Source organism: Mustelus asterias, unplaced genomic scaffold, assembly GCF_964213995.1.
Source record: "Mustelus asterias unplaced genomic scaffold, sMusAst1.hap1.1 HAP1_SCAFFOLD_1320, whole genome shotgun sequence".
Classification (NCBI taxonomy): Eukaryota; Metazoa; Chordata; class Chondrichthyes; order Carcharhiniformes; family Triakidae; genus Mustelus; species Mustelus asterias.
This window is the reverse complement of record NW_027591265.1, coordinates 17,585-45,321: the sequence shown is the minus strand read 5'-3', so window position 1 is coordinate 45,321 and position 27,737 is coordinate 17,585. Positions and strand designations below refer to the sequence as shown.

Genomic DNA, 27,737 nt, shown 5'->3' with positions numbered 1-27,737 from the left:
AGGCAAGCATGCCATATGCCTTATTCACCACCTTCTCCACCTGTGACGTCACCTTCAAGGATCTGTGGACTTGCAAACCCAGGTCCCTCTGCGTATCTACACCCTTTATGGTTCTGCCATTTATCGTATAGCTCCCCCTACGTTAGTTCTACCAAAATGCATCTACTAGGATGCTACTGGTACGTTAGTTCTACCAAAATGCGTTTACTAGGATGCTACTGGGACTTGATGGTTTGAGTTGTGAGGAGAGGCTGGATGGGCTGGGACTTTTTTCACTGGAGCGTAGGAAGCTTTGGGGTGATCTTTTGGGGGGAGGGGCATAGATAGGGTGGATGGTCAATATCTTTTCCCAAAGGTCGGGGAGTCTCAGACTAGCGGGCATAGGTTTAAGGTGAGAGGGGAGAGATACAAAGTGTCCAGCGGGGCAATCTTTTCACACAGAGGGTGGTGAGTGTCTGGAACAAGCTGCCAGAGGCAGTAGTAGAGGCGGGTACAATTTTGTCTTTTAAAAAGCATTTAGACAGTTATATGAGTAAGATGGGTACAGAGGGATACGGGCCAAATGCTGGCAATTGGGACCCGCTTAGTGGTATAAAAAAAGGGCGGCATGGACAAGTTGGGCCAAAGGGTCTGTATCCATGCTGTAAACCTCTATGACTCTAGTGAACCAGATGGGTTTTCCGACAATTGACAATGGTTGCAGAGTCATAAAGATATACAGAACGGAAACCAGTCCTCCGGCCCAACTAGTCTGAGGAGCCCTCCCAGCTCGTCCCAATTACCCGCCTTTGGCCCATATCCCTCTAATCCTTTCCCATCCATGGACTTATCCAAACGCTTTTTAAATGTTGCTATTGTACCCACCTTAACCACTTTCTCTGGCAGCTCGTTCCATGTACGCACCACCCTCTGCGTGAAGAAGTTGCCCCCTCTTGTCCGTTTGAAATCTTTCCCCTCTCACCTTTAACCTGTGCCCTCTAGTTTTAGACTCCCCCTCGCTGGGAAAAAGATATGGTCATCATTAGATTTTTAATTCCAGATTTATTTTAAAAATTGAATGCATGTTTTGCCATCTGCCGTGGTGTGATTCGAACCCGGGTCCCCAGATCTTGCCCTGAGTCAATAGAGGAATTGAGTTTAGAAATCGGGAGATAATGCTGCAGCTGTATAGGACCCTGGTCAGACCCCACCTGGAGTACTGTGCCCAGTTCTGGTCGCCTCATTTCAGAAAGGATGTGGAAGCCATAGAACGGGTGCAGAGGAGATTTACGATGATGTTGCTGGGATTAAGTGGTATGCCTTATGAGGATAGGTTGAGAGAGCTAGGTCTATTCTCCTTGGAGAGGCGAAGGATGAGAGGTGACCTGATAGAGGTGTTTAAGATGTTGAGAGGTATTGATAGAGTGGATTCTCAGAGGCTTTTACCCAGGGCTGAAATGGTTGTCACGAGGTCACAGGTTTAGGGTGCTGGGGAGTAGGTACAGAGGAGATGTTAGGGGTAAGTTTTTCACTCAGAGGGTGCTGGGTGCGTGGAATCGGCTGCCGGTAGTGGTGTTGGAAGCGGATTTGATTGAGTCTTTTAAGAGACTTTTGGATAGGTTCATGGAGGTTAGTAAGATAGAGGGTTATAGATGAGCCGAGAAGGTAAGGAAATTGTTCGGCGCAACTTGTGGGCCGAAGGGCCTGTTTGTGCTGTAACTTTTCTATGTCTCTGGATTACCAGTCCAGTGACGATATCACTATTCCACTGCCTCCCCATCTCTCTCCCAGGACCAGCCTGTAGAACCATCTGACTCCTTCAAGCAACAACATATCTACTGCAGGGGGTGTAAACACAACGCCCCCTCCACGATGTTGCATTCATGGTTCTCGGGGCAGCGGGAACGGGGTGGTGGTGGTGGTTGGAAAGAGAGAGAGGGAGAGAGAAAGTGAGTGGATGAAAGAAGGAAAACGGGATTCAGCAGAAGCTGCTCCTGCAAGGTCACAGTGCCATTGCTGCCCTCTCCGCAGTGCAGCCCAAGATTTCTAGAACGCTGAACAGTATACAACACAGGGGCTAATCTTCTTATTTGCATCCTTGATCGCCCCAGATGGCACTCCCTCAGTAACTATCACTGAAAGTTGGACATGATCATACTGCTGTTTGTGGGAGCTCCTGTGCCACATTTCCTGCCTGTACTTCTCTCGAGCAGGCCTTGAGGTGCCATGTGGTGAACTCCTGTTCCGTTTCCTTCTGCTCCAACTGCTGGGATGCTTCAAGGTTGTGCAAGGCTCCGTATAAACAGACATCCTTTCTTATTCAAACCTCCATAGCTTCACTCCATCCAACCTCAGCTACAATAAACACACCGTACCCACACCCGGATGGACATCCCCCAGTTGCTTTCCCTGCACGGTCACAGAGAAACGAGGAGCAGGGGTAGGCCATTCAGCCCCTCAAGCCCTGCTCTGCCATTGACTGAGATGGTCGCTGAACTGAACCTCAAATCTGCACCCGGCCTCACTCCTCCCTCCCTCCCCCACCCCAATAACCTTCCACCCCCTCGCTTACCAAGAATCTATCCACCAATGCCATAAGGAGTATTTAAAGTCTCTGCTTCCACTGCTTTTTCAGGACGAGAGCTCCAAAGACTCACAACCCCCAGAGACAAAAAAATTCCCCTCATCGCCGTTTCAAATGAGACACCCCTTATTTTTTAAACAGTGGCGTCTAGGACCGGATCCTCGGGAAAAGCAGCCAGCACAATCAAGGACCCCACTCACCCGGACATACTTCCACCTTTCTATTGTCTCAGGAGGCTAAGGAAATTTGGCATGTCCGCTACCACTCTCAGTTTTTACAGATGCTCCATAGAAAGCATCCTTTCTGGTTGTATCACAGCTTGGTCTGGGGCTCCTGCTCTGCCCAAAACCCAAGGAACTACAAAGGGTTGTGAATGCAGCCCAATCCATCACTCAAACCAGCCTCCCATCCATTGACTCTGTCTACACTTCCCGCTGCCTCGGGAAAAGCAGCCGGCATAATCAAGGACCCCACGCACCCCGGACATTCTCTCTTCCACCTTCTTCCGTCGGGAAAAAGATACAAAAGTCTGAGGTCACGGACCGACCGACTCAAGAACAGCTTCTTCCCTGCTGCTGTCAGACTTTTGAATGGACCTACCTCGCATTAAGTTGATCTTTCTCTACACCCTAGCTATGACTGTAACACTACATTCTGCACCCTCTCCTTTCCTTCTCTCAATGTAATCTATGAACGGTATGCTTTGTCTGTATAGCGCGCAAGAAATACTTTTCACTATTCCAATACACGCGACAATAATAAATCAAATCAAAGAAACATCCTCTCCACATCCACCCTGTCAATACCGCTCAGGATCTTGTATGCTTTGATAAAGTCACCTTTTACGCTCCTAACCTCCAGCAGGTACAAACCTAACCTCTCCAAGTTTTCCACACAAGACAACTCACCCATGCCTGGTGCTCATGAGGTGGAGATGCCGGCGTTGGACTGGGGTGGGCACAGTAAGAAGTCTCACAACACCAGGTTAAAGTCCAACAGGTTTATTTGGGATCACGAGCTTTCAGAGCGCTGCTCCTTCATCAGGTGAACCCTCTCACCATATGAGGGAACAGCGCTCCGAAAGCTCGTGATTCCAAAGAGTTTGAGAAGTTCAAATATTAGAAGGGGTGTGGGGTCAAGCGACAGGTGAAAGTGGGCAACAAACGTTTTAAAAAGACATGCATTTCGACAGCACTTTCATGATTACCAGGTCCCAAAACACGCTGCGCCTGCAATGAAGTACTTCTGAATGTAGTCACTGTCACAAGGTAAGGAATGTGGCAGAGTCAGTGCCCACAAACAGCAACGTGAAAACACTCAGTTCATGCGTGGCTGAGTGTGGGATAAGGCTTTACAAAACTCCGGTCAGACCCCATTTGGAATATTGTCAGCAATTCTGGGCCCCGTATCTAAGGAAGGATGCGCCGGCCCGGGAGAGGGTCCAGAGGAGGTTCACCAGATCAATCCTGGGAATGAAAAGCTTGACGTATGAGGAGCGTTTGAGGACTCTGGGTCTGTACTCGATGGAGTTTAGAAGGATGAAGTGGGGGGGGGTTACAGGATACTGAAAGGCCCGGATAGAGTGGACGTGGAGAAGGTGCTTCCACTAGTGGGGGAGACTCGGATCGGAGGGCACAGCCTCAGAGTAAAGGGACGACCCTTTAGAACCGAGATGAGGAGGAATTTCTTCAGCCAGAGAGTGGTGAATCTGTGGAATTCATTGCCACAGACGAGGCCGGGTCATTGAGTGTCTTTAAGACAGAGATAGATAGGTTCTTGATTGGTAAGGGGAAGGACGGGAGAATGGGGTTGAGAAACACAGTCTTGGCGGAGCAGATTCAATGGGCCGAAAGGCCTAATTCTGCTCCTACATCTTATGGCCTTATAATTTTGACCGGGACACTGGGCAGAACTTATGGGGTCCGTCTACACTTCTCGTTGCCTCGACAAAGCAGCCAGCATAATTAAGGGCCTTGGACATTCTCTCTTCCACCTTCTTCCGTCGGGAAAAAGGTACAAAAGTCTGGGGTCACGTACCAACCGACTCAAGAACAGCTTCTTCCCTGCTGCTGTCAGACTTTTGAATGGACCGACCTCGCATTATGATCTTTCTCTACACCCTAGCTATGACTGTAACACTACATTCTGCACTCTCTCCCTTCCTTCTGTCCTATGTACTCTATGAACGGTATGCTTTGTCCATATAGCATGCAAGAAACAATACTTTTCACTGTATGCCAACATGTGACAATAATAAATCAAAAACTTTGAGATTGTGCCATGGGACCTTTTACATTTATCACATTGTGGTTAAGGATCCCCTCGGTGGTAGTGACCACAATATGATAAGAGTTCCATAGGGGAAGCGATGACCTAGTAGTATTATCGCTGGACGATTAATCCAGAAACTCAACTAACATTCTGGGGACCCGAGTTCGAATCCCGCCACGGCAGATGGTGGAACTTGAATTCAATAAAAAAATCTGGAATTAAGAATCTACTGATGACCATCAAACCATTGTCGATTGTCAGAAAAACCCATCTGGTTCTTTAATGTCCTTTAGGGAAGGAAATCTGCCGTCCTTACCCGGTCTGGCCTACATGTGACTCCAGAGCCACAGCAATGTGGTTGATTCTCAACTGCCCTCAGGAAACTAGGGATGGGCAATAAATGCTGGCCCAGCCAGCGACACCCATGTCCCAGGAATTAATAAAGATACAATTTGAGGATGAACGCCATAGGTCCATAACTGGTGCCTTCAACTTAAATCAGGGCAATTCTAATGGTACGAGGGAGGAGTTGTCTCAGGTGAACTGGGTAAACAAGCTAAGATACAGGTCAGGAGATGCACAGTGGCAGATATTCAACCAGCTGGTCCAAAATGCTCAGCAGGAGTTTATCCCAATCAAAAAGAGGGATTCCACGAGGAAGAAGCAAAATCCATGGTTAACACAGGAGGACAAGGATATTGTTAGATTAAAAAGCAGGATAGATAAAGTGGCCAGTGGCAGACCAGGGGACTGGGACGTTTTTAGGATCCAACAGCAAAAGTTAAAGTTTTAAGTTTATTTATTAGTCACAAGTAGCCTTACATTAACACCGCAATGAAGTTACTGTGAAAGTCCCCTAGTCGCCACACTCCTGTTCGGGTTACACTGAGGGAGAATTTTGCACCTAACTAGCATGTCTTTCAGACCGTGGGAGGAAACTGGAGCACCCGGAGGAAACACAGACATGGGGAGAACGTGCAGACTCCGCACAGACAGCGACCCAAGCCGGGAATGGAACCCGGGTCCCTGCCTCTGTGAGGCAGCAGTGCTAACCACTGTGCCACTTAAAAAGGGAGAAAATGGATTTGAGAAAACGTGCGTGCAGCATAAAAACAGACAATAAGAGTTTCTGTGGATATATAAATAGGAAGCGGGCGGCTAAGGTAAATGTGGAACCTCTACTGAATGAGGTGAGTGAACTGATAACAGGAAACAAAGAAATGGCGGATATGCTAAATACATTTTTTACATCAGTCTTCAGCGTGGAAGACACTGCGAATATCTCTAAGATATCAGATGAGCTGATTTCAAATACCAAGGGAGAATTTACAATAATCCCAATCACAAGGGATAGAGTATCAGAGAAATTCAAGGCGTTAAAGGTGGACAAGTCGCCAGGACTCGATGAACTGCACGCTCGGGTTTTAATGGAAGTGGCTGCAGAGTTAGTGAACCCATTGGTTGAAATTTTTCGTAACTCGCTAAATTCCAGGAGCATACCAGAAGATTGGAAAACAACCAATGTGACGCCCTTATTCAGTAGAGGAGAAAGACAAGGAACTATAGGCCAGTTAGTTTAACACCTATTACTGGCAAGGCGCTGGAGTCAATAATCAAAGAGGAAATAGTTAATCATTTAGGAAAGCTGGATGCAATCAAACCTATTCAACATGGTTTTATGAAAGGTATACCGTGTTTGACAAATTTGCTCGAAATCTTTGGAGGATGCACAGGGAGAGCAGATAGAGGGGAACCTGTAGATGCAGAGTATTTAGATTTCCAAAAGGCATTTGAGAAGGTGTTGCACAAGAGGCTGGTACATGAAGTAAAAGCCCAAGGAATTGGAGGAAGTGTGTTAGCATGGATTGAAAACTGGCTGTCAGATAGAAAACAGAGTTGGAATAACAGAGTGGAAAGATGTAACTAGTGGAGTTGCACAGGGATCAGTTCTCAGCCAGCAATCGTTCACTATTTACATTCATGATCTGGAGGAAGAACAGAATGTAAGGTTTGCAAATTTGCTGATGATACAAAGTTACGTGGAAGAGCAGGTTGGGATGAAGATAGTGATTCTGCAATGGGATAGATCATAGAATAGAATCCCTACAGTGCAGAAGGAGGCCATTCAGCCCATCGAGTTTGCATCGACCACAATCCCACCCAGTCCCTATTCCCATAACCCCTCATACTTACCTTACTAATCCCCCTGACACTAGGGTTAACTTAGCACGGCCAATCAACCTAACCCGCACATCTTTGGACTGTGGGAGGAAACCGGAGCACCCGGAGGAAACCCACAGGGGAGGATGTGCAGACTCCACACAGACAGTGACCCGAGGCAGGAATTGAACCTGGGTCCCTGGCACCGTGAGACAGCAGTGCTAACCACTGTGCCATGTGCCACCCCAGATTGTGTGACTGGGTGAAAACCTGTCAAACGGAGTTTAATGTGGGGAAGTGTGAGGTCATGCACTTTAGCAGGAGGAATCAAAAGGCAGATTATCTAAATGGGGAGAGAGAGACTGCAGCTGAGTGAAATACAGAGGGATCTAGATGTTCTAGTGCATGAATCACAGAAAGCTAGGCAGGTCCAACAGTAGTTAAGAAGGCAAACAGCATTTTGGCCTTCATTGCAAAGGGGCTGAAGTTTAAAAATAGGGAGGTTTCATTGCGATTGTGCAGGGTGTTGGTGAGGCCTCACCTGGAATACTGCGTACAGTTTTGGTCCAACTTACTGAAAAAAGGATATAGTAACATTGGAGGCAGTCCAAAGGAGATTCACCAGGCTAAGTCTGGGAGGAGAGGGCTGTCTTATTAAGAGGGACTAAATAGTCTGGCTCTGTATTCCTTGGAGTTTAGAAGAGTGAGGGGGTGACTTTATTCAAACATACAAGATCCTGAGAGGGCTTGACAGGGTAGATGGTGAGATGTTTTCACTAGCCTTGAACAAAGGGACATAACTACAAGATAAAGGGCCACTCATTTAAAACTGAGGTGTGCAGAAATAGGGCGGTGAACCTCTGCAATTCTCTGCCGCAAAGGGTGGTAAATGCTGCATCATTAAAGTGCAGCTGGGTAAGTATCTGATAGATCGAGGAATAGCGGGCTAAGGGGAAACGGCACAGACGTTGAGGCTGGCAGAGATCAGCCACGTTCGTACTGAATGGCCTGGAGGTCACTCCTGCTTCCATTCCTGGTGTTCGCAGTCAGGAATCTTGGGTGACTCTCGGGTATAGAGGCAGGACACACTGTCAGGGTCACACTGTCTAACCCCGTGTTGTACCTGTCCTGGGTGTGTTTGATGGGGACAGTGTAGAGGGAGCTTTACTCTGTATCTAACCCCATGCAGTACCTGTCCTGGGAGTGTTTGATGGGGACAGTGGAGAGGGAGCTTTACTCTGTATCTAACCCTGTGCTGTACCTGTCCTGGGAGTGTTTGATGGGGACAGTGTAGAGGGAGCTTTACTCTGTATCTAACCCCGTGCTGCATCTGTCCTGGGGGTGTTTGATGGGGACAGTGGAGAGGGAGCTTTACTCAGTATCTAACCCCCGTGCTGTACCTGTCCTGGGAGTGTTTGATGGGGACAGTGTAGAGGGAGCTTTACTCTGTATCTAACCCCATGCTGTACCTGTCCTGGGAGTGTTTGATGGGCGACAGTGTAGAGGGAGCTTTACTCTGTATCTAACCCCGTGCTGTACCTGTCCTGGGAGTGTTTGATGGGGGACAGTGTAGAGGGAGCGTTACTCTGTATCTAACCCCGTGCTGTACCTGTCCTGGGAGTGTTTGATGGGGACAGTGCAGAGGGAGCTTTACTCTGTATCTAACCCCGGGCTGTACCTGTCCTGGGAGTGTTTGATGGGCGACAGTGTAGAGGGAGCTTTACTCTGTATCAAACCCGTGCTGTACCTGTCCTGGGAGTGTTTGATGGGGACAGTGTAGAGGGAGCTTTACTCTGTATCTAACCCCGTGCTGTACCTGTCCTGGGAGTGTTTGATGGGGGACAGTGTAGAGTGAGGTGGTTCATTTTGGCAGGTCAAATAGGATGGCGGAATATAATATTAATGGTAGGACTCTTGGCAGAGTGGAAGATCAGAAGGATCTTGGGGTCCGAGTTCATAGGACGCTCAAAGCAGCTGTGCAGATTGAGGCTGTGGGTAAGAAGGCGTATGGTGTGCTGGCCTTCATCAATCGAGGAATTGAGTTTAGGAGTCGGGAGATAATGTTGCAGCTATACAAGACCCTGGTCAGACCAGACTTGGAGTACTGTGCTCAGTTCTGGTCGCCTCATTACAGGAAGGATGTGGAAGCCATAGAATGGGTACAGAGGAGATTTACAAGGATGTTGCCTGGGTTGGGGAGCATGCCTTATGAGGATTGGTTGAGTGAGCTCGGCCTTTTCTCCTTGGAGAGACGAAGGATGAGGGGTGACCTGATAGAGGTGTATAAGATGTTGAGAGGTATTGATCGAGTGGATAGTCAGAGGCTTTTTCCCAGGGCTGAAATGGTTGCCACAAGAGGACACAGGTTTAAGGTGCTGGGGAGTAGGTTATAGAGGAGATGTCAGGGGTAAGGTTTTTCACTCAGAGGGTGGTGGGTGCGTGGAATGGGGTGCTGGCAATGGTGGTGGAGGCGGATTCGATAGGGTCTTTTAAGAGACTTTTAGATAAGTACATGGAACGTAGTAAGATAGAGGGTTATAGGTAAGCCTAGTAATCGCTAAGGTAGGGACATGTTCAGCACAACTTTGTGGGCTGAAGGGCCTGTATTGTGCTGTAGTTTTTCTACGTTTCTACTCTGTATCTAACCCCGTGCTGTACCTGTCCTGGGAGTGTTTGATGGGGACAGTGTAGAGGGAGCTTTACTCTGTATCTAACACCGTGCTGTCCCTGTCCTGGGAGTGTTTGATGGGGACAGTGTAGAGGGAGCTTTACTCTGTATCTAACCCCATGCTCTACCTGTCCTGGGAGTGTTTGATGGGGACAGTGTAGAGGGAGATTTAGTCTGTATCTAACCCCGTGCTGTACCTGTCCTGGGAGTGTTTGATGGGGACAGTGTAGAGGGAGCTTTACTCTGTATCTAACCCCGTGCTGTACCTGTCCCGGGAGTGTTTGATGGGGACAGTGTAGAGGGAGCTTTACCCTGTATCTAACCCCGTGCTGTACCTGTCCTGGGAATGTTTGATGGGGGACAGTGTAGAGGGAGCTTTACTCTGCATCTAACCCCGTGCTGTCCCTGTCCTGGGAGTGTTTGATGGGGACAGTGTAGAGGGAGCTTTACTCTGTATCTAACCCGTGCTTTACAAGGCTGTGCTCTATGCTGACACAGTGCGCAATGGAAACCTTTAATATCCTTTGGGAATAAGGCTCCTTATTTGACGAGTACAAAACAACAGTATAGCTTTAATGGCAAAAACACTGAAAAGAAACGCGCTTCCTTCCCTATCGCAGACACAGAATCTGGGGATACAATTACAGCGGACTGCCATACCTCAGGTGACAGTGTTGGCAGGACTGTCAGCTGGAAGGGACAATACGCTTGCTCACAATACAGTCTCTTCCGCATGCTTACTGTGCACAGCTCGTCTCCATGTGATAAAGGAGCAGACATGGCACAGTCAATACTCCAAAACAGGTTCACAATGATGCCAGACAGGAGAGATTATCACTGAACAGGCTGGGGTCCTTTTACTCTGGAAATCAGAGCACCAAGGGCCTGACCTGATCCAGGTCTTCAAGATGATGAAACGGTATCGATAGGGGAGACCGAGAGAAGATGTTTCCACTTGTGGGCGAGATCAGAACTCGGGGTGTGGGGAGGGAGGGGGGAGCCTTCAGTACAAGACGGCCTCTAATAAATCTAAAATCGGGAATTCAGGAGAAACCTCTTCACCCAGGGAGGGGTGAGTGTGAGAGAGGCGTCACCTTCCAGGGGTGAAGTCAGAATGCCGACCCATTCAGATACCAATGAGCAGAGTGGGAAGCATGGCCTCCTGGGGCCCATTATCCATCCCACATCACAAGCCCGTTATCGACCACACTGCTTGTGGGAACTTGCTGTGCCCAACATTTCGCCATCTCCGAAGAGGGACAACACTTTCAGTCACAGGCAGTGACTGAGGTGAACCGTGTCCATGTGCTGGAGGAGGATGCTGGACAAACAGTCGAGGGAGGAATGAATAGGTGGACGGGGGAACATAGAACATAGAACATTACAGCGCAGAACAGGCCCTTCGGCCCACGATGTTGCACCGACCAGTTAAAAAAAAAAACTGTGACCCTCCAACCTAAACCAATTTCTTTTCGTCCATGAACCTATCAACGGATCTCTTAAACGCCCCCAAACTAGGCGCATTTACTACTGATGCTGGCAGGGCATTCCAATCCCTCACCACCCTCTGGGTAAAGAACCTACCCCTGACATCGGTTCTATAACTACCCCCCCTCAATTTAAAGCCATGCCCCCTCGTGCTGGATTTCTCCATCAGAGGAAAAAGGCTATCACTATCCACCCTATCTAAACCTCTAATCATCTTATATGTTTCAATAAGATCCCCTCTTAGCCGCCGCCTTTCCAGCGAAAACAATCCCAAATCCCTCAGCCTCTCCTCATAGGATCTCCCCTCCATACCAGGCAACATCCTGGTAAACCTCCTCTGCACCCTCTCCAAAGCCTCCACATCCTTCCTGTAATGTGGGGACCAGAACTGCACACAGTACTCCAAGTGCGGCCGCACCAGAGTTGTGTACAGTTGCAACATAACGCTACGACTCCTAAATTCAATCCCCCTACCAATAAACGCCAAGACACCATATGCCTTCTTAACAACCTTATCTACTTGATTCCCAACTTTCAGGGATCTATGCACACATACACCTAGATCCCTCTGCTCCTCCACACTATTCAAAGTCCTCCCGTTAGCCCTCTCCTCAACACATCTGTTATTCCTACCAAAGTGAATTACCTCACACTTCTCCGCATTAAACTCCATCCGCCACCTCTCGGCCCAACTTTGCAACCTGTCTAAGTCTTCCTGCAAACTACGACACCCTTCCTCACTGTCTACCACACCACCGACTTTGGTGTCATCAGCAAATTTGCTAATCCACCCAACTATACCCTCATCCAGATCATTAATAAATATTACAAAGGGGAGGGAGGAGACTGGTTGTGGAGCAAAAGCAGTGGTGCGGAGCGGAGGGGCTGAATGGCCTGTTTGTGGGCTTGAAATTCCAAGTAATCCTGTAAAAATGCACCCACCCACGATAACATCACCACACTGAGCCCCGGTTGTCACTAATCGTCACCGGTTTTCCCAGTGCACCCAACACCAGCCCTGTTTCATTCACAATTCTCCCCGCTTTACACAAACAGGACTAGTCAACACGGCCGGGCCCGGTCTTACCTGCCCAGCTATATGGAGAATATCACACCCTACAAAACCGCTCAGAAAGCTTTTCACACACTAATCACTGAGCATTTTGGAGAGGTCACCAACACTACTGGAGGGGCAGCACCCAGAAGGCAGGAGCAGAATGAGGCCACTCGGCCCATCGAGTCTGCTCCGCCATTCAATCATGGCTGATATTTTTCTCTTCCCCATTCTCCTGCCTTTTCCCCATAACCCCTGATCCCCTTATTAATCAAGAACCTGTCTATCTCTGTCTTAAAGACACTCAATAACCCGGCCTCCTCTGTGACAAAGAGTTCCACAGATTCACCACTCTCTGTCTGAAGGAATTCCTCCTCATCTCTGTTTTAAAGGATCGTCCCTTTAGCCTGAGGTTGTGCCTCTGGTTCTAGTTTTTCCCACTAGTGGAAACATCCTCTCCACGTCCACTCTATCCAGGCCTCGCAGTATCCTGTAAGTTTCAATAAGATTCTCCCTCATCCTTCTAAACTCCATCGAGTACAGACCCAGAGTCCTCAACTGTTCCTCACACGACAAGCTCTTCATTCCAGGGTTCATTCTTGTGAACCTCCTCTGGACCCTTTCCAAGGCCGGCACATCCTTCCTTAGATACGGGGCCCAAAACTGCTCACAATGCTCCAAATGGGGTCTGACCAGAGCCTTATACAGCCTCAGAAGTACATCCCTGCTCTTGTATTCTCACCCTCTCAACATGAATGCTAACATTGCATTTGCCTTCCTAACTGCCGACTGAACCTGCACGTTAACCAGAGACTGGTTAAGTCTCTCACCCAGAGACCACTGGCGCCATGGGGGCCACACCAAGGGGGTGCAGCAGAGGCGTCACCTTCCAGGTGTGAAGTCAGCATGCCGACTCACTCAGATACTAATGAATGAGCAGAGTGGGAAGCATGGCCACCGCAGTATCCTGGGGCCCAATATCCACCCCCCATCACAAGCCTGTCATTGACCACACTGCTTTATGGGATCTTGATGTGCCCAACATTTAGCCATCTCTGAAGAGGGACGACACTTTCAGAAACGCACTGGCTGTGAACACTCTGGGAGCTCCTCGGGCTGTGAAAGCATCTCGCTCTCACCCAGCTCCAGACTGTCCTCTCCGGGTATGGAACCTGGGACTCGCATTCAAATATAATTGCCTCAATCGTTTAGGATCTTCGGTGACATCATCCCAAACCCCACCCGCTCCGCCCAGCTTTGTCTTCTCCCCCCGCCCCCGACTGTCTGATCCAGCCTCATCTCCAAAGCTTCCTGCCCCCTCCCCATCTAAGCACTCAGCTCTTTACGGCTCCGAGGGCCCCTCTCCCCAGGGTGACGCCCGAGACACTGTGATCCGCAGTGGCCAGGCTGCACCAAGTAGAAGACAGGAATCTGTGTCCCAGCACTCCTCCCACCCCCAAGGGCTGGGTTATGAATCAGATTGTGTCAGCCCCTCCCAAACCCCAGGAAAAACATTATTTATAAAAGACCTGCAGCACCGAAGCAGACTCCCTCCCCCAGCCTGGGATGAGCTCAGCTGGCTCAGCACAGGCCGGGGCTCCGGAGCTGTCGGGTCTGTGCTGCTGAGAACTGCTTCCATCAGGTTGTGAAGGGAGTGGCAGCACGGATTATTTATAGAACCTGAAGGCCATCCCTCCCTCCCGGGAGGGACTTTGGACCAGCGCGATACACGGCAGCACGGGAAAGACGATCTGTCACAGGCTGAACAGGAGAAGGTCAACATTCCCACTCCAGCGTGGCAGCAGCTGCTGGCCTGTCACTCCTGTTGGACTTTAACCTGGTGTTGTTAAACTTCTTACTGTCACTCAGACACCTCCCGCTCTGCCTGCTCACAACAATGTCAATAACAGGGGGGGAGGCCATTCAGCCCCTCCTGCCTGTGCCGGCACTCAACAGCATCATGACGGATACAACCACTCGCTCCCCATATCCCCCAATTCCCCGCGACCAAAGAATCTCGCCCTCTCGAATATTCTCAGCAACTGAGTGGCCACAGCTCTCTGGGTGGAGAATTCCAAAGATTCACAAGCCCCTGAGTGAAGACATCTCTCCTCATCTCTGAAACCTGCAAGCCAAGACTGTGACCCTCCCTTAGCCAGGGGGGGGACTGACAGTCCCACACGGGCAAGGCGACCAATCCTCGCCACAGGATTTTTGCTGATAAATCACCCAAGCACCAAGTTCAATCCCAGCCCAGGCTGGAGGTCACAAGGAGGAAAGAACGAGTGATCTGGGGCCTGGAAGCAAATCCTGAGGGAATTAAAATACACCTTTCATTCCTTTGGACGGGTTCACACCACATAGAGGGAGCTTTACTCTGTATCTAACCCCGTGCTGTACCTGTCCTGGGAGTGTTTGATGGGGACAGTGTAGAGGGAGCTTTACTCTGTATCTAACCCCGTGCTGTACCTGTCCTGGGAGTGTTTGATGGGGACAGTGTAGAGGGAGCTTTACTCTGTATCTAACCCCGTGCTGTACCTGTCCTGGGAGTGTTTGATGGGGGACAGTGTAGAGGGAGCTTTACTCTGTATCTAACCCCGTGCTGTACCTGTCCTGGGAGTGTTTGATAGGGACAGTGTAGAGGGAGCTTTACTCTGTATCTAACCCCGTGCTGTTCCTGTCCTGGGAGTGTTTGATGGGGACAGTGTAGAGGGAGCTTTACTCTGTATCTAACCCCGTGCTGTACCTGTCCTGGGAGTGTTTGATGGGGGACAGTGTAGAGGGAGCTTTACTCTGTATCTAACCCCGTGCTGTACCTGTCCTGGGAGTGTTTGATGGGGACAGTGTAGAGGGAGCTTTACTCTGTATCTAACCCCGTGCTGTACCTGTCCTGGGAGTGTTTGATGGGGACAGTGTAGAGGGAGCTTTACTCTGTATCTAACCCCGCGGGGGCTGTACCTGGCCTGGGAGTGATTGATGCTGACACTGGTTAAAATGGTAACATGCCCAACAAGCTCGAACTTGTCAATACTCAAATTGCACCTCAGCAAACTTTCCAGTCTAAGCCAAACATTCTCCATCCAACTAATTATCTGCAAGCAACAGAATCCTTCCATTATTATAACCCTGTTGTGTTTCCAATTGCAACCAACACACTGAACCTTCCCCCAGCAGAGAGAGGGACTTTGAAAGTTACCAAATCAGAATGAAGCATTTTAAATTGGAAGTGTCAGCTTTCAAAACGCTCGCTTCCTGCCCTCATAATGTCCCCTCCCTTCCCCCTGACAACACCTCAACACCTCCTAAACCCGTCCCCATCTCTGATACCCCCTCAAGCCCCCACACCCCTCCCTATCTCTGTAACCTCCTCCAGCCCCTACACCCCTCCCTATCTCTGCAACCTTCTCCAGCCCCTACACCCCTTCCTATCTCTGTAACCTCCTCCAGCCCCTACACCCCTCCCTATCTCAGTAACCTCCTCCAGCCCCGACAACCCTCCCTATCGCTGCAACCTTCTCCAGCCCGTACACCCCTCCCTATCGCTGTAACCTCCTCCAGCCGCGACAACCCTATCTCTGTAACCTCCTCCAGCCCCCTACACCCCCTCCCTATCTCTGTAACCTCCTCCAGCCCCTACACCCCCCCTATCTCTGTAACCTCCTCCAGCCCCCTACACCCCCTCCCTATCTCTGTAACCTCCTCCAGCCCCTACAACCCTCCCTATCTCTGTAACCTTTTCCAGCCGCGACAACCCTACCTATCTCTGTAACCTCCTCCAGCCCCTACAACCCCTCCCTATCTCTGTAACCTCCTCCAGCCCCTACAACCCTCCCTATCTCTGTAACCTTCTCCAGCCGCGACAACCCTACCTATCTCTGTAACCTCCTCCAGCCCCTACACCCCCTCCCTATCTCTGTAACCTCCTCCAGCCCCTACACCCCTCCCTATCCCTGTAACCTCCTCCAGCCCCTACACCCCTCCCTATCTCTGTAACCTCCTCCAGCCCCTACACCCCTCCCTATCTCTGTAACCTCCTCCAGCCCCTACACCCCTCCCTATCTCTGTAACCTCCTCCAGCCCCTACACCCCTCCCTATCTCTGTAACCTCCTCCAGCCCTCAGATCTCTACGCTCCTCCAATTCCGGCCTCTAAGAGCATCCCCCAATTCCCACCCCTCCGCCATTGGAGGCCGTGCCTTCAGCTGCCTGGAAAGGCCCCTAAGTTCTGGAAATCCCCTCCCTGTACCTCTCTCTCACTGCTCCTCCTTTTACAAGCTCCTTAAACCTCCCTCTTTGACTGAGTTGTAGATTGCCATTGTCCCACATTTTGGGTCCAGGTTTGGGTGGTTTGCATGTTCTAGTGGGGGGAAAGAGTGGGGTCTGTATCGCTGCGTGATCAGCTGCTGTGTAAATAAAAGCAAGTCGCAGTGGTTGCCCCTTTACTTTCGGTCCTGTGCGTGAGCGGAGAGGTTACGTAGATATGAGGACAAAGAATTCATTAAGACCAGGTCACCACAAACACGGTCACGGATACCCCGCAAACCAGAGAAAGGCCCAGGCTCTGCGGCAGGAATGGGATCAGGAAGGAGGGAGAGAGGGGGGGGAAAGAGGGGGAGAGGAAGGGAGGCCCACCCCCTCCACCCCACCCCTGCCAGCCTCCACGGCCACGCCCCGGACTGCAGATACTCACGGGAAGACGAAGAACAGTGAGGTGGAGCCCACGAGGAAGGTGGCAGCTGCCGACACCGGGATGTACTTGCTGGGTTTGAACTTCCTGTCGGTTCCCAATGGCATATTGGTCGCTCCACGGCCCGGCTCAGCAGCATAGCCCGGGGTAATCGTGCGGAGGGGTGCGGGGGAGGGAATCGAGGATCACTGACCCAGATCCTGACCTGTCTGTTCCAGCATTGGGGTGGGAGGATTCGGGAAGGAGGGAGGGAGGCAGGGATGGTCAAAGAGAGGGAGAGCGAGGAAAGGAGGGGGTGGGTGGGGGGAGGGAAGAGAGTCGAGGTGATCGAGCCCTGATGCCAGCTGACGCTGCGTGACGAATGGGCGCTTCTTTGGAAGGGGGCAAGGCAGAGCAGAGTGGGACCGAGTCACGGAACGGATGAGTTATGGCGGGGGGGGGGGGGGGGGGAATGGATCTTCGGAAATTTGGGAAGTGCTGGAACGTGGCTGATGGGAGGACCTGGTTCGAGATGAGGTGGGGGAGGGGGTTTAGGGGCTTATAGATACCCACTTCCCACCAGGATCAGCACTTTAAAAAGTGTCAAGTGGGATTTGGGACAGGGAGTGAGACAACTTACGGTTCAGTCTACCTCAACCTCCCCCCTCCCCCCCCCGATGTTTCCCGCAGCCGGGGCGGTAAATTTGGGTGTCGCTTCCGGGTCGGAGGAGGGGTCTGGAGTCTGGGCCTCGTTGGGGGGGGGGGAAAACGAGGAAAAGGTCTTGTACGGGAAAAAAAGTGCAAATTCACGTCAGTGGCTGAGACTGGTTTTCAAGATGGCGGGGAGGGGTGCGGGGGAAAGGGAGGGGGTATTGGGCAGGGAATTTTTAAAAAAACAACACTGGAACTCAGGCAAGCAAGCTGGCGATCAGAGGGAGGGAGGGAGGGAGGGAGGGGAGAGAAGGGGGGAATAGCACAGTTAAATCCACAATCGAGGTACAGTTCTGGGATCGGGCTCTACTCCAATCGGGAGGGCGGAGAGGACAGCAACGGCCTCGTGTCCAACAAGACGTCAAATCCCGACTCCGAAACAGGCCAGTGGAATCTTTTCAGCTCTTTCCCATCATTGTTTTACAAATTCCCCCTCTGCTGATTCGATCCCCGCTCCAGTCTCCTTCGGAACGCCGGCGTCTGGGGAGGGGCGAATCCGATTCCCAAGCGCCGAACACCTCTCTCTCTCTCTTCCCGATTTCTCGCTTCGGCCGTTCCTGAAGCACGCGGAAGCCAGCTCCTTCCTTCGGAGGCGAATCCAGCGGCGGGAGACACTGCAAGAGGCCGAACTGTGCGCTTCCCGGGCGGGGATGGGTGGTGAAATTGACCACAGTAGCTCAAGATCCAGCGGCCATTGCTTATTGGATACTATAAAACACCAAGAAGTGGACGTGAGCACGCGTCGAGGGCGGAAATCCTCTCCCAATTCCTCCGCTCCGACTGGATATTCCCACTTGATTTCCAAGGAAATTCCAAACTGTTCCAAAGGCTTCTCTCTGTCTCTCGTTGAAGGCGATTTCTACGGGGCCAAATTAGATCCCAACAGCAGAAAAAAAAAACTGTGCTTCCCGAATAGCCAAAGAGATGCCGCGAATCCCACAAAAAAAGCGGCCAGCTGTGCGAGCGAAGTTCAGAAGGAAAGCAGGAAGAGACGGAAAGACTCTTCCCTCTCGGATGAGTCCCAGTTCCGGGGTCGCGGCGCGAACCGTTCGTCTCGTGAGTCAGCAGTCAGGCCCGCTGACGGAACCGGCAGCGTCGGAAGTCATTAAATCCCGTCCATCCTGCCGGAGAGGCCATTCATCTGCGGAGAGGTCCAACCACTCCCCTCCTTTCTCTTCTCCCTGCTCACGGTGCCAAAAAGAAGAACCAGGGTTATTTCGAGTGGGTGAGAAGGGAAATTAAATAGAAAGCATTCCCCCACCCCCACAACTCCTCAAATCCTCCCTGTCGGCTGGGAACCAAGAAAAACTGGAAAAACACTCCTGTCGGGAACTTTTCCTTCCTTAGAAAAAGCATCAAAATTTCTGTACATCTTTAAACGCTTTGGGCGAAGCTCTTGTCCCTTTTCGCCCAGCGATGCCTTTTTAAAAAAAAATTCAGAATATCCTGGAGCAAAATAAGAGACGGAAAAGGCAGCGAGCAAAGGTCCGTCGTGCCGGTCCCCGCTTCGACAAGCTTCCGGATCTTTCTTTCACTCCCGTCAACATACAGGAACTACAAAGGGTCGTGAATGTAGCCCAGTCCCATCACGCAAACCAGCCTCCCATCCATTGACTCTGTCTACACTTCCCGCTGCCTCGGGAAAAGCAGCCAGCATAATCAAGGACCCCACACACCCCGGACATTCTCTCTTCCACCTTCTTCCGTCGGGAAAAAGATACAAAAGTCTGAGGACATGTACCGACCGACTCAAGAACAGCTTCTTCCCTGCTGCTGTCAGACTTTTGAATGGACCTACCTCGCATTAAGTTGATCTTTCTCTACACCCTAGCTGTGTCTGTAACATTACATTCTGCACCCTCTCCTTCTCCCTCTATGAATGGTATGCTTTGTCTGTATAGCGCGCAAGAAACAATACTTTTCACTGTATCCCAACACACGTGACAATAATAAATCAAATCCTTTTCCTTCTCCCCTATGTACTCTATGAATAGTATGCTTTGTCTGTATAGTGCGCAAGAAAGAATACTTTTCACTGTAACCCAATACGTGACAATAATAAATCGAATCAAAGAGAGGGGGGGAAAATGATCAGTAATGTTGTGCAAGCGAGGGTATCCATGTCAATTCTTTCTTGAATAAAAACTAAAAAGAAATCCTGATCCTTCCCTTGCTTCCCCGTTGATGAATAAGAGAGAGAGGGGGAAGAAATGATTATTAACGGTTTGCAATCGAGAATCTATGAACTTATTCCTGAAAATAAAGAAGAAAATGTTTTAAAATCTGGATCTTTCATTCCCCTATCGTTCTATTAGAGAGAGAGGAAAAGGGATTATTAATGGCGCACAATCAAGAATTCTTCAAAATAAAGAAGAAAAATGAAGAAATCCCCCCGGCGAGCAAAGATCCATCACACAGGTCTCGGCTTCGACAAGCTTCCGGGTCTTTCTTTCGCTCCCGTGAACAGATAGAGAGAGGGGGAATGATTGTTAACAGGTCGTGATCGAGAACCTCTGCGCTGATTTTCTTGGAAATGACGAAGAAAATTAAGAAATTCGGATCTTCCTATCTTTCCCACCAACAGGCAAAGATCGGCCTTGCCGATCCTGGCTTCGACAAGCTTCCGGGTCTTTCTTTCGCTCCCCCCCTGTCGATGTATAATAAAGAGATTGGGCGGGGGGGGGGGGGTTGTGGAAGGATTAACAGCTCGCGATCAAGAATCTCTGCACCTATTCCTGAAAATAAGGAAAATTAAAGAAATGCGGATCTTTCTTCCGTCCCCACCAACGGGCAAAGGTCCGTCACGCCGCTCCCGGCTTCGACAAGCTTCCGGGTCTTTCTTTCGCTCCCCGCCCCCAAATCGATGTATAATAAAGAAACGAGGGAGGAAAAAGAGGATTATCATCAGTTGGCGATCGAGAATCTCTGCGCAGATTTTCGTCAAGAGAAGTGGGTTAAGAAATCGGGATCTTTCCATGCCCCGAGACGTCAACTTGGCGTGAGATCCGGCGGCTGGCTTCGCTCCCATCTCTTTTTCCCCCCGTATTTTTGTCAGGGGGGGTGGTAGGAAATAAAAGATTTGAAGGGAAGGCGACGTCAAGTTTGACGCCAAGCGAAGTGTTTGGGGAGAGCTTAAAAAATAGAGATGGAGGTGAGGGGGGGGCATTTTGTCTCAAAAGGAGATGGCGAGGGGCAGGAAAACATCCGTTCTTCCCCATTGAGTGAGGATTTTAGATGCAAGAGTCACATTAAAGAGGGGGGGGGGGGGGGGGCAATACTAGGCCTCAGGCCGAGCCTGAAAGTGGTCAAGTGGAGACACACCAGAGGCTCCAGAAACACTTCCATCTCCTCCCCCTCCTCCTCCACAACCACAAACTCGACGTTTCTCCCTCATGGGAGGGGTTTTAAATGAAATTAGAGCCTTATTTTCGTGTCAACTGGGCTGAGGGGGGGGGGGGGGGGTGTTTTGGGTCAAAGATACCCAGCCAGATCGGGGCAGGTGTGAGCCAGCAGCCGGGGAGGGGGTTCCTCGTCAACTTCCCCACCTCCTTTACCTCATGGATTGGGCTTTTAAAGCGGAAAAAGGGTGGAATTTGGCCTTTTTTTTCCATGTCACAATGGCGCGGCGGAAAGGGCGGGAAGCCGGGGCGGCGGTTGGAGACGGTTGGGGGTTCAAATTGGGAAGGATGGAACGTTGGGGGGTCCGCGGTTACCTGGGCAACGCCCGCCCTCCGGCTCGCGCTGGCTGCTTGCTGCTTGCTGGCTGCTCCGGCTCGCGCTGCCCTTCCCCCACTCCCCTCCCCCTCCACCATTCACTATTTACCCGCGGAAGGGGGCGGGTGCCGGCGGATGAGGTAGTGGGAGGGGGCCGTCACATCATTGGTCGGTTCGGGGGGGGGGGCTACGGGTTGGATGGACAGCGGGTTTCACCAATAGCGGCGCGCGGTGATCCCCGTACGTCAGGGTGATGGACAGCAGGGAAGGCCAATGGGCATAGTGGCTGTCACCCTTTCCCCGCCCCCCCCCCCCCCCCCGCCACCCCGTGATGGGCAAGCGGGGCGAACCAATAGGGATGTGCGGTAGACGTCCGCCACTCCAGCCCCGGTACCAGTGACGCCTATGGACAATAACCAATGGGGGCGCCCGCTATCCAAATCCCCGCCCAATGTCTCGTGATGGACACTGGCATTAACCAATGGGAGTGCCCGCTATCCATTCCCCGCCCCATGTCTCGTGATGGACACTGGCATTAACCAATGGGAGTGCCAGCTATCCATTCCCCGCCCCATGTCTCGTGATGGACACTGTCATTAGCCAATGGGAGTGCCCACTTTCCGTGCCCCGCCCCCAACATTTTGTGATGGACAGTGGCATTATCCAATGGCAACGCGCGATACTCTGCCGCCCGGCCTCCCAAGCGAGGAAGTGGGAGGTTGACCAATGGGAATGCGGACTGTGCCTGTGACACCAGCGGGTCCGGGGGGGGACGGACGAAGGGGATGATTGACATTCCAGTGACCAATCAGAACGACGAACTATCCCCGCTCGCCCCCTTGCCCGAAGGCAATTGGCTAGTTCTGTGAGGGACGGACCCACCTATGACGTAACATGGGTGGCAACGGCTGGACCAATCGCTGTGTCACCGCCGGACAGGTGGGGCCCCGTCGCGCGCAGGCGCGCCAGCGGCGGAAGATCATCACCTGATTGACGTTAGAGGCGGTCCTGTGGGTGACGCCTGCGAAGGTCCCGCCCCCGCCACATCCCGGGCGGCGATTGGTCCACAGCTCCGTTGATTGGCGTCCCCCTTAACCAGTCAGGTTTCGAGGGATCAATGGACGCCATTCCAAAGGGGATGAGGGGAATCTCTTAAAGGGACAGGGTCCTAAAAATAGCAACACCACTAAAAATGCCTCAGGACCATTAAGGTTGCAAGAAGGGTGGCTGACAGAAGGTTCTGTGACAGAATGGAGCAGTCTGCTTCTTAATTTGAGAAAACTAGGCCTTCACAGAATCCCTACAGGAGGCCATTCAGCCCATCAAGTCTGTTCCACCATTGGCTGATCTGATTGTAACTTCAATCCCACATTCCTGCCAACCCCCTGTGGCGCAGTGGTTAGCGCTGCTGCGTCACAGCGCCAGGGACCCGGGTTCGGTTCCCGGCTTGGGTCACTGTCTGTGTGGAGCCTGCACCTTCTCCCCATGTCTGCGTGGGTTTCCTCCCACAGTCCGAAAAGATGTGTAGGTTAGGTGGATTGGCCATGCTAAATTGCCCCTTAGTGTCCAAAGATGTGCAGGTTAGGGGGATTGGCCGTGCTAAATTGCCCCTTAGTGTCCAAAGATGTGCGGGCTATGTTGATTGGCCGTGCTAAATTGCCCCTCAATGGCCGAAGATGTGCGGGTTAGGTGGATTGGCCATGCTAAATTGTCCCTCAGTGTCTGAGGGACTAGTGGGGTAAATGCATGGTGTAATGGGGATAGGGCCTGGGTGGGATTGTGGTCGGTGCAGACCACTGTCGGGTTCTTTGATTCTAATCAAGAATCTACCTCGCTCTGCCTTAAAGATATTCCAGGACTTCAGCCCCCTTTCGAGGAAGTGTTTCTAAATCGCACAAACATCAGAGAATCACGGGAAGTTAGAACACTAACGCAGCGAGGGATTAGAAAGGCAATTCTTCTTTTCGTTTATGGGACATGGGCGTCGCTGGCTGGGCCAGCATTTACTCCCCATCCCTAATTGCCCCTTGAGAGGGTAGTGGGTGAACTGCCATCTTGAACCCGCTGCTGTCCGAGGTGTAGGTACACCCACCGTGCTGTTAGGGAGGGAATTCCAGCATTGTTATTGGACATCAGTCAGTCCCTAAGGTGTAGGTACACCCACAGTGCTGTTAGGGAGGGAGTTCCAGGATTGTTATTGGACATCAGTCAGTCCCGTGTGGTGTAGGTACACCCACAGTGCTGTTAGGGAGGGAGTTCCAGGATTTTGACCCAGCGACAGTGAAGGAACAGCCGATATATTTCCAAGTCGGGATGGTGAGTGACTCGGGGGGGAGCCTCCAGGTGGGGGTGTTCCCAGGTATCTGCTGCCCTTGTCCTTCTAGATGGTAGAGGTGGTGGGTTTGGAAGGTGCTGCCTAAGGAGCCTTGGTGAGTCGCTGTGGTGCATCTTGTAGACGGTACACACAGCTGTCACTGTGCGTCGGTGGTGGAGGGAGTGAGTGTTTGTGGGTCGCGTGTCGATCGAGTGGGGCTGCTTTGTCCTGGATGGTGTTGAGCTTCTCGAGTGTTGTTGGGAGCCGCACCCATACAGGCGAGTGGAGAGTGTCCCATCACACTCCTGACTGTGTCCTTGTAGATGGAATGGTATTTATTGTGAGAGGTATGCTGTACAGTCAGGATGACCTGTGACCAGCGGTGTGCCTCAGGGATCAGTGCTGGGTCCACTGTTATTTGTCATTTATATTCATGATTTGGATGAGAATATAGGGGGCATGGTTAGTAAGTTTGCAGATGACACCAAGATCGGTGGCAGAGTGGACTGTGAAGAAAGTTATCTCCAATTGCAACGGGATCTTGATCAATTGGGCCAGTGGGCTGATGAATGGCAGATGGAGTTTAATTTAGATAAATGTGAGGTGATGCATTTTGGTAGATTGAACCAGGGCAGGACTTACTCAGTTAATGGTAGGGCGTTCGGGAGAGTTACAGAACAAAGAGATCTGGGGGTACAGGTTCATAGCTCCTTGAAAGTGGAGTCACAGGTGGACAGAGTGGTGAAGAAGGCATTCGACATGCTTGGTTTCATTGGTCAGAACATTGAATACAGGAGTTGGGACGTCTTGTTGAAGTTGTACAAGACATTGGTAAGGCCACACTTGGAATACTGTGTACAGTTCTGGTCACCCTATTATAGAAAGGAGATTATTAAACTAGAAAGAGTGCAGAAAAGATTTACTAGGATGCTACCAGGACTTGATGGTTTGAGTTATAAGGAGAGGCTGGATAGACTGGGACTTTTTTCTCTGGAGCGTAGGAGGCTGAGGGATGATCTTATAGAGGTCTATAAAATAATGAGGGGCACAGATCAGTGAGATAGTCAATATCTTTTCCCAAAGGTAGGGGAGTCTAAAACTAGAGGGCATAGGTTTAAGGTGAGAGGGGAGAGATACAAAAGGGTCCAGAGGGGCAATTCTTTCACACAGAGGGTGGTGAGTGTCTAGAACGAGCTGTAAGAGTTTTTTTTAAGTTTATTTATTAGTGTCACAAGTAGGCTTACTCGGATTACACTGCAATGAAGTTACTGTGAAAATCCACTACTCGCACCTGTTCGGGTACACTGAGGGAGAATTTAGCACGGCCAACCCACCTAACCTGCACGTCTTTTAGACTGTGGGAGGAAACCGGAGCATCCGGAGGAAACCCACGCAGACACGTGCAAACTCCACACAGACAGTGACCCAAGCCGGGAATTGAACCCGGGTCCCTGGCACTGTGAGGCAGCAGTGTTAACCACTGTGCCACCCGTCACCCTAGGTAGTGGTAGAGGCGGTACAATTTTATCTTTTAAAAAGCGTTTAGACAATTACATGGGTAAGATGGGTAGAGAGAGATATGGGCCAAACGCGGGCAATTGGGACTAGCTTAGGGGTTAAGAAAGGGCCGGCATGGACAAGTTGGGCCGAAGGGCCTGTTTTCCTGCCGTAAACCTCTGTGACTCTGTGATTTGGTACGGTAGTATCAGGCGTTGGCGAGGCCACTCTCGAGTTAGGTGTACAGCTTTGGTCTCCTTATTTAAGAAAGGATATAGAAATAGATTAGAAGCAGTTCAGAGAAGGTTCATTGCATTGATACCTGGGATAAGGGAGTTTATCTAATGAGGAAAGGTTGGACAGGCTGAGGCTGTATCCATAGATAACACTGCAATGTTGGTGTAGCGGTGGGAGGGTGTTTTTCAGAATGGAGGTCTGTAGCTCGTGGCGCTCTGCAGGGATCAGTGCTGGGACCTCTGTTGTTTGTAGTTTATATAAATGATCTGGAGGAAAATGTGATTAGTAAGTTTGTGGATGACACGAAGATTGGCGGAGTTACAGATAGAGCCGGGGATTGTCAGAGGACACAGCAGGATAGAGATAGATTGGAGACTTGAGCACAGAAATGGCAGATGGAGTTTAATCCGGGCAAATGCGAGGTGATGCATTTTGGACGATCAAACTGAGGTGTGAATTATAGTGTAACTGGCAGAACCCTTGGGAACATTAACATACAGAGGGATCTGGGCGGCACGGTGGCACAGTGGTTAGCACTGCTGTCTCACAGCACCAGGGATCCGGGTTCGATTCCCGGCTCGGGTGACTATCTGTGTGGAGTTTGCATGCTTTCCCCATCTCTGCGTGGGGGTTTCCTCCCACAGTCCGAAAGATGTGCTGGTTAGGGTGCATTGGCCGTGCTACATTCTCCCTCGGTGTACCCGAACAGGCGCCGGACTGTGGCGACGAGGGGATTTTCACAGTAACTTCATTGCAGTGTTAATGTAGAGATGTCTTGCTGCATCTGTACAGGGCATTGGTGAGGCCGCAGCTGGAATACTGTGTGCAGTATTGGTCCCCTTATTTGCGGAAGGATATATTGGCCTTGGAGGGAGTGCAGAGAAGGTTCACCAGGTTGATACCAGAGATGAGGGGTGTTGATTATGAGGAGAGACTGAGCAGATTGGGTTTGTATTCATTGGAATTTAGAAGGCTGAGGGGAGATCTTATAGAGACCTATAAGATAATGAAGGGACTGGATAGGGTAGAGGTGGAGAGGTTCTTTCCACTTAGAAAGGAAGCTAGAACTAGAGGGCACAGCCTCAAAATAAAGGGGGTCAGTTTAGGACAGAGTTGAGGAGGAACTTCTTCTCTCAGAGGGTGGTGAATCTCTGGAATTCTCTGCCCACTGAAGTGGTGGAAGCTACCTCGTTGAATATGTTTAAATCACGGATAGATGGATTCCTGATCGGTAAGGGAATTAGGGGTTATAGGGATCAGGCGGGTAAGTGGAACTGATCCACTTCAGATCAGCCATGATCTTATTGAATGGCGGGGCAGGCTCGAGGGGCTAGATGGCCTACTCCTGCTCCTATTTCTTATGTTCTTACGTTCTTATGTAAGCCTACTTGTGACAGCAATAAATAAACTGTAAACATACAGAGGGATCTGGGCGTACAGGTCCACAGTTCCCTAAAAGTGGTAACATAGGTGGTCGAGGTGATCAAGAGGGCATATGGCATGCTTGCCTTCATCAGCCGGGCATTGAGTCCAGGAGTTGGCAAATCATGTTGCAGCTATATAAAACCTTGGTTTGGCCACATTTGGAGTATTGCGTGCAGTTCTGGTGTGACGTTAGTGTACCTTGAAGAGATTTTTTTAAAAATCATGTTCTCTGCAGCTCAATGTTGCCACATTGTCTGTAGAAGTCCTTTTATTGCTACTTGAACAGGGTTTGTTCATTTTTACTCTGGGATCTTTTATGACCCTGCATTGTTAGGAGGAAGGTCATGTATTTTGGACAGTTTTTTTTCCTTCCGAGTGAATTGAAGCCTTTTTTCTGTTTTAACTGGCAGCAGCGTTAGTTTTAGAAGGGACATCAAGTTGAACAGAAGTGTTTCTCTCTTTCCCTGGTTTCGGAAATTCTGCTGCTTCGCTGAAAGCAAGGCTTCTTGCCTTCCTGGAGTAGAACATCTGCTGTTGGTGGCTCGACCAGAGTCTCTCCCTGGTGCTCTGGGAAGCTGTTCGGACTCCAAGCCTGGCTGTGTGCGCCTCAAGAGAACTGCAGTATTCAGCCAAAGGACTCAGTTCCAGTATCACGTGAGCAGTAGTCTTTGCTCTGTTAAACCGGTGGAAAGAGTATTTTGTCTATAGGAAGTTTCTGTTTGATTGGAACATCTTAGATATATTTGTTAAGGGTTATACATTATCCTGGTTGTTTTATTTGTAATTGATAAAAGTTCTTGCTAATTTACTTACTATACATGTTAACTATATTCTTAAACAAACATTGATTGGTAAAAGCTCCCTAGTGGGTCATTTAAATTATACCCGAAGTGAAACATCTCATGCTTATCCCAGCCAAAATCAAGATGCAAATCTTATGATCAGGTGAGTTCCATAAAACACTTGAGTG

The 27,737-nt window shown here is 50.4% G+C and overlaps 1 protein-coding gene across 1 annotated transcript in view; it reads right to left on the bottom strand.

The window, feature by feature from the left end:
- Nucleotides 1-21,420, bottom strand: part of LOC144488133 (palmitoyltransferase ZDHHC5-like) — a gene marked incomplete at its 3' end in the record, with an annotated part of 73,755 nt that extends 52,335 nt beyond the window's left edge. Inside the window, exons 1-3 of the mRNA XM_078206158.1 lie at nt 21,294-21,420; nt 18,196-18,761; nt 16,894-18,137 (exon numbers count right to left, since the gene is read on the bottom strand). Of these exons, the coding sequence (XP_078062284.1) occupies nt 16,894-16,997 (104 nt within the window). The remainder of the gene's footprint in view (nt 1-16,893; nt 18,138-18,195; nt 18,762-21,293) is intronic.
- Nucleotides 21,421-27,737: the final 6,317 nt, after the last annotated feature.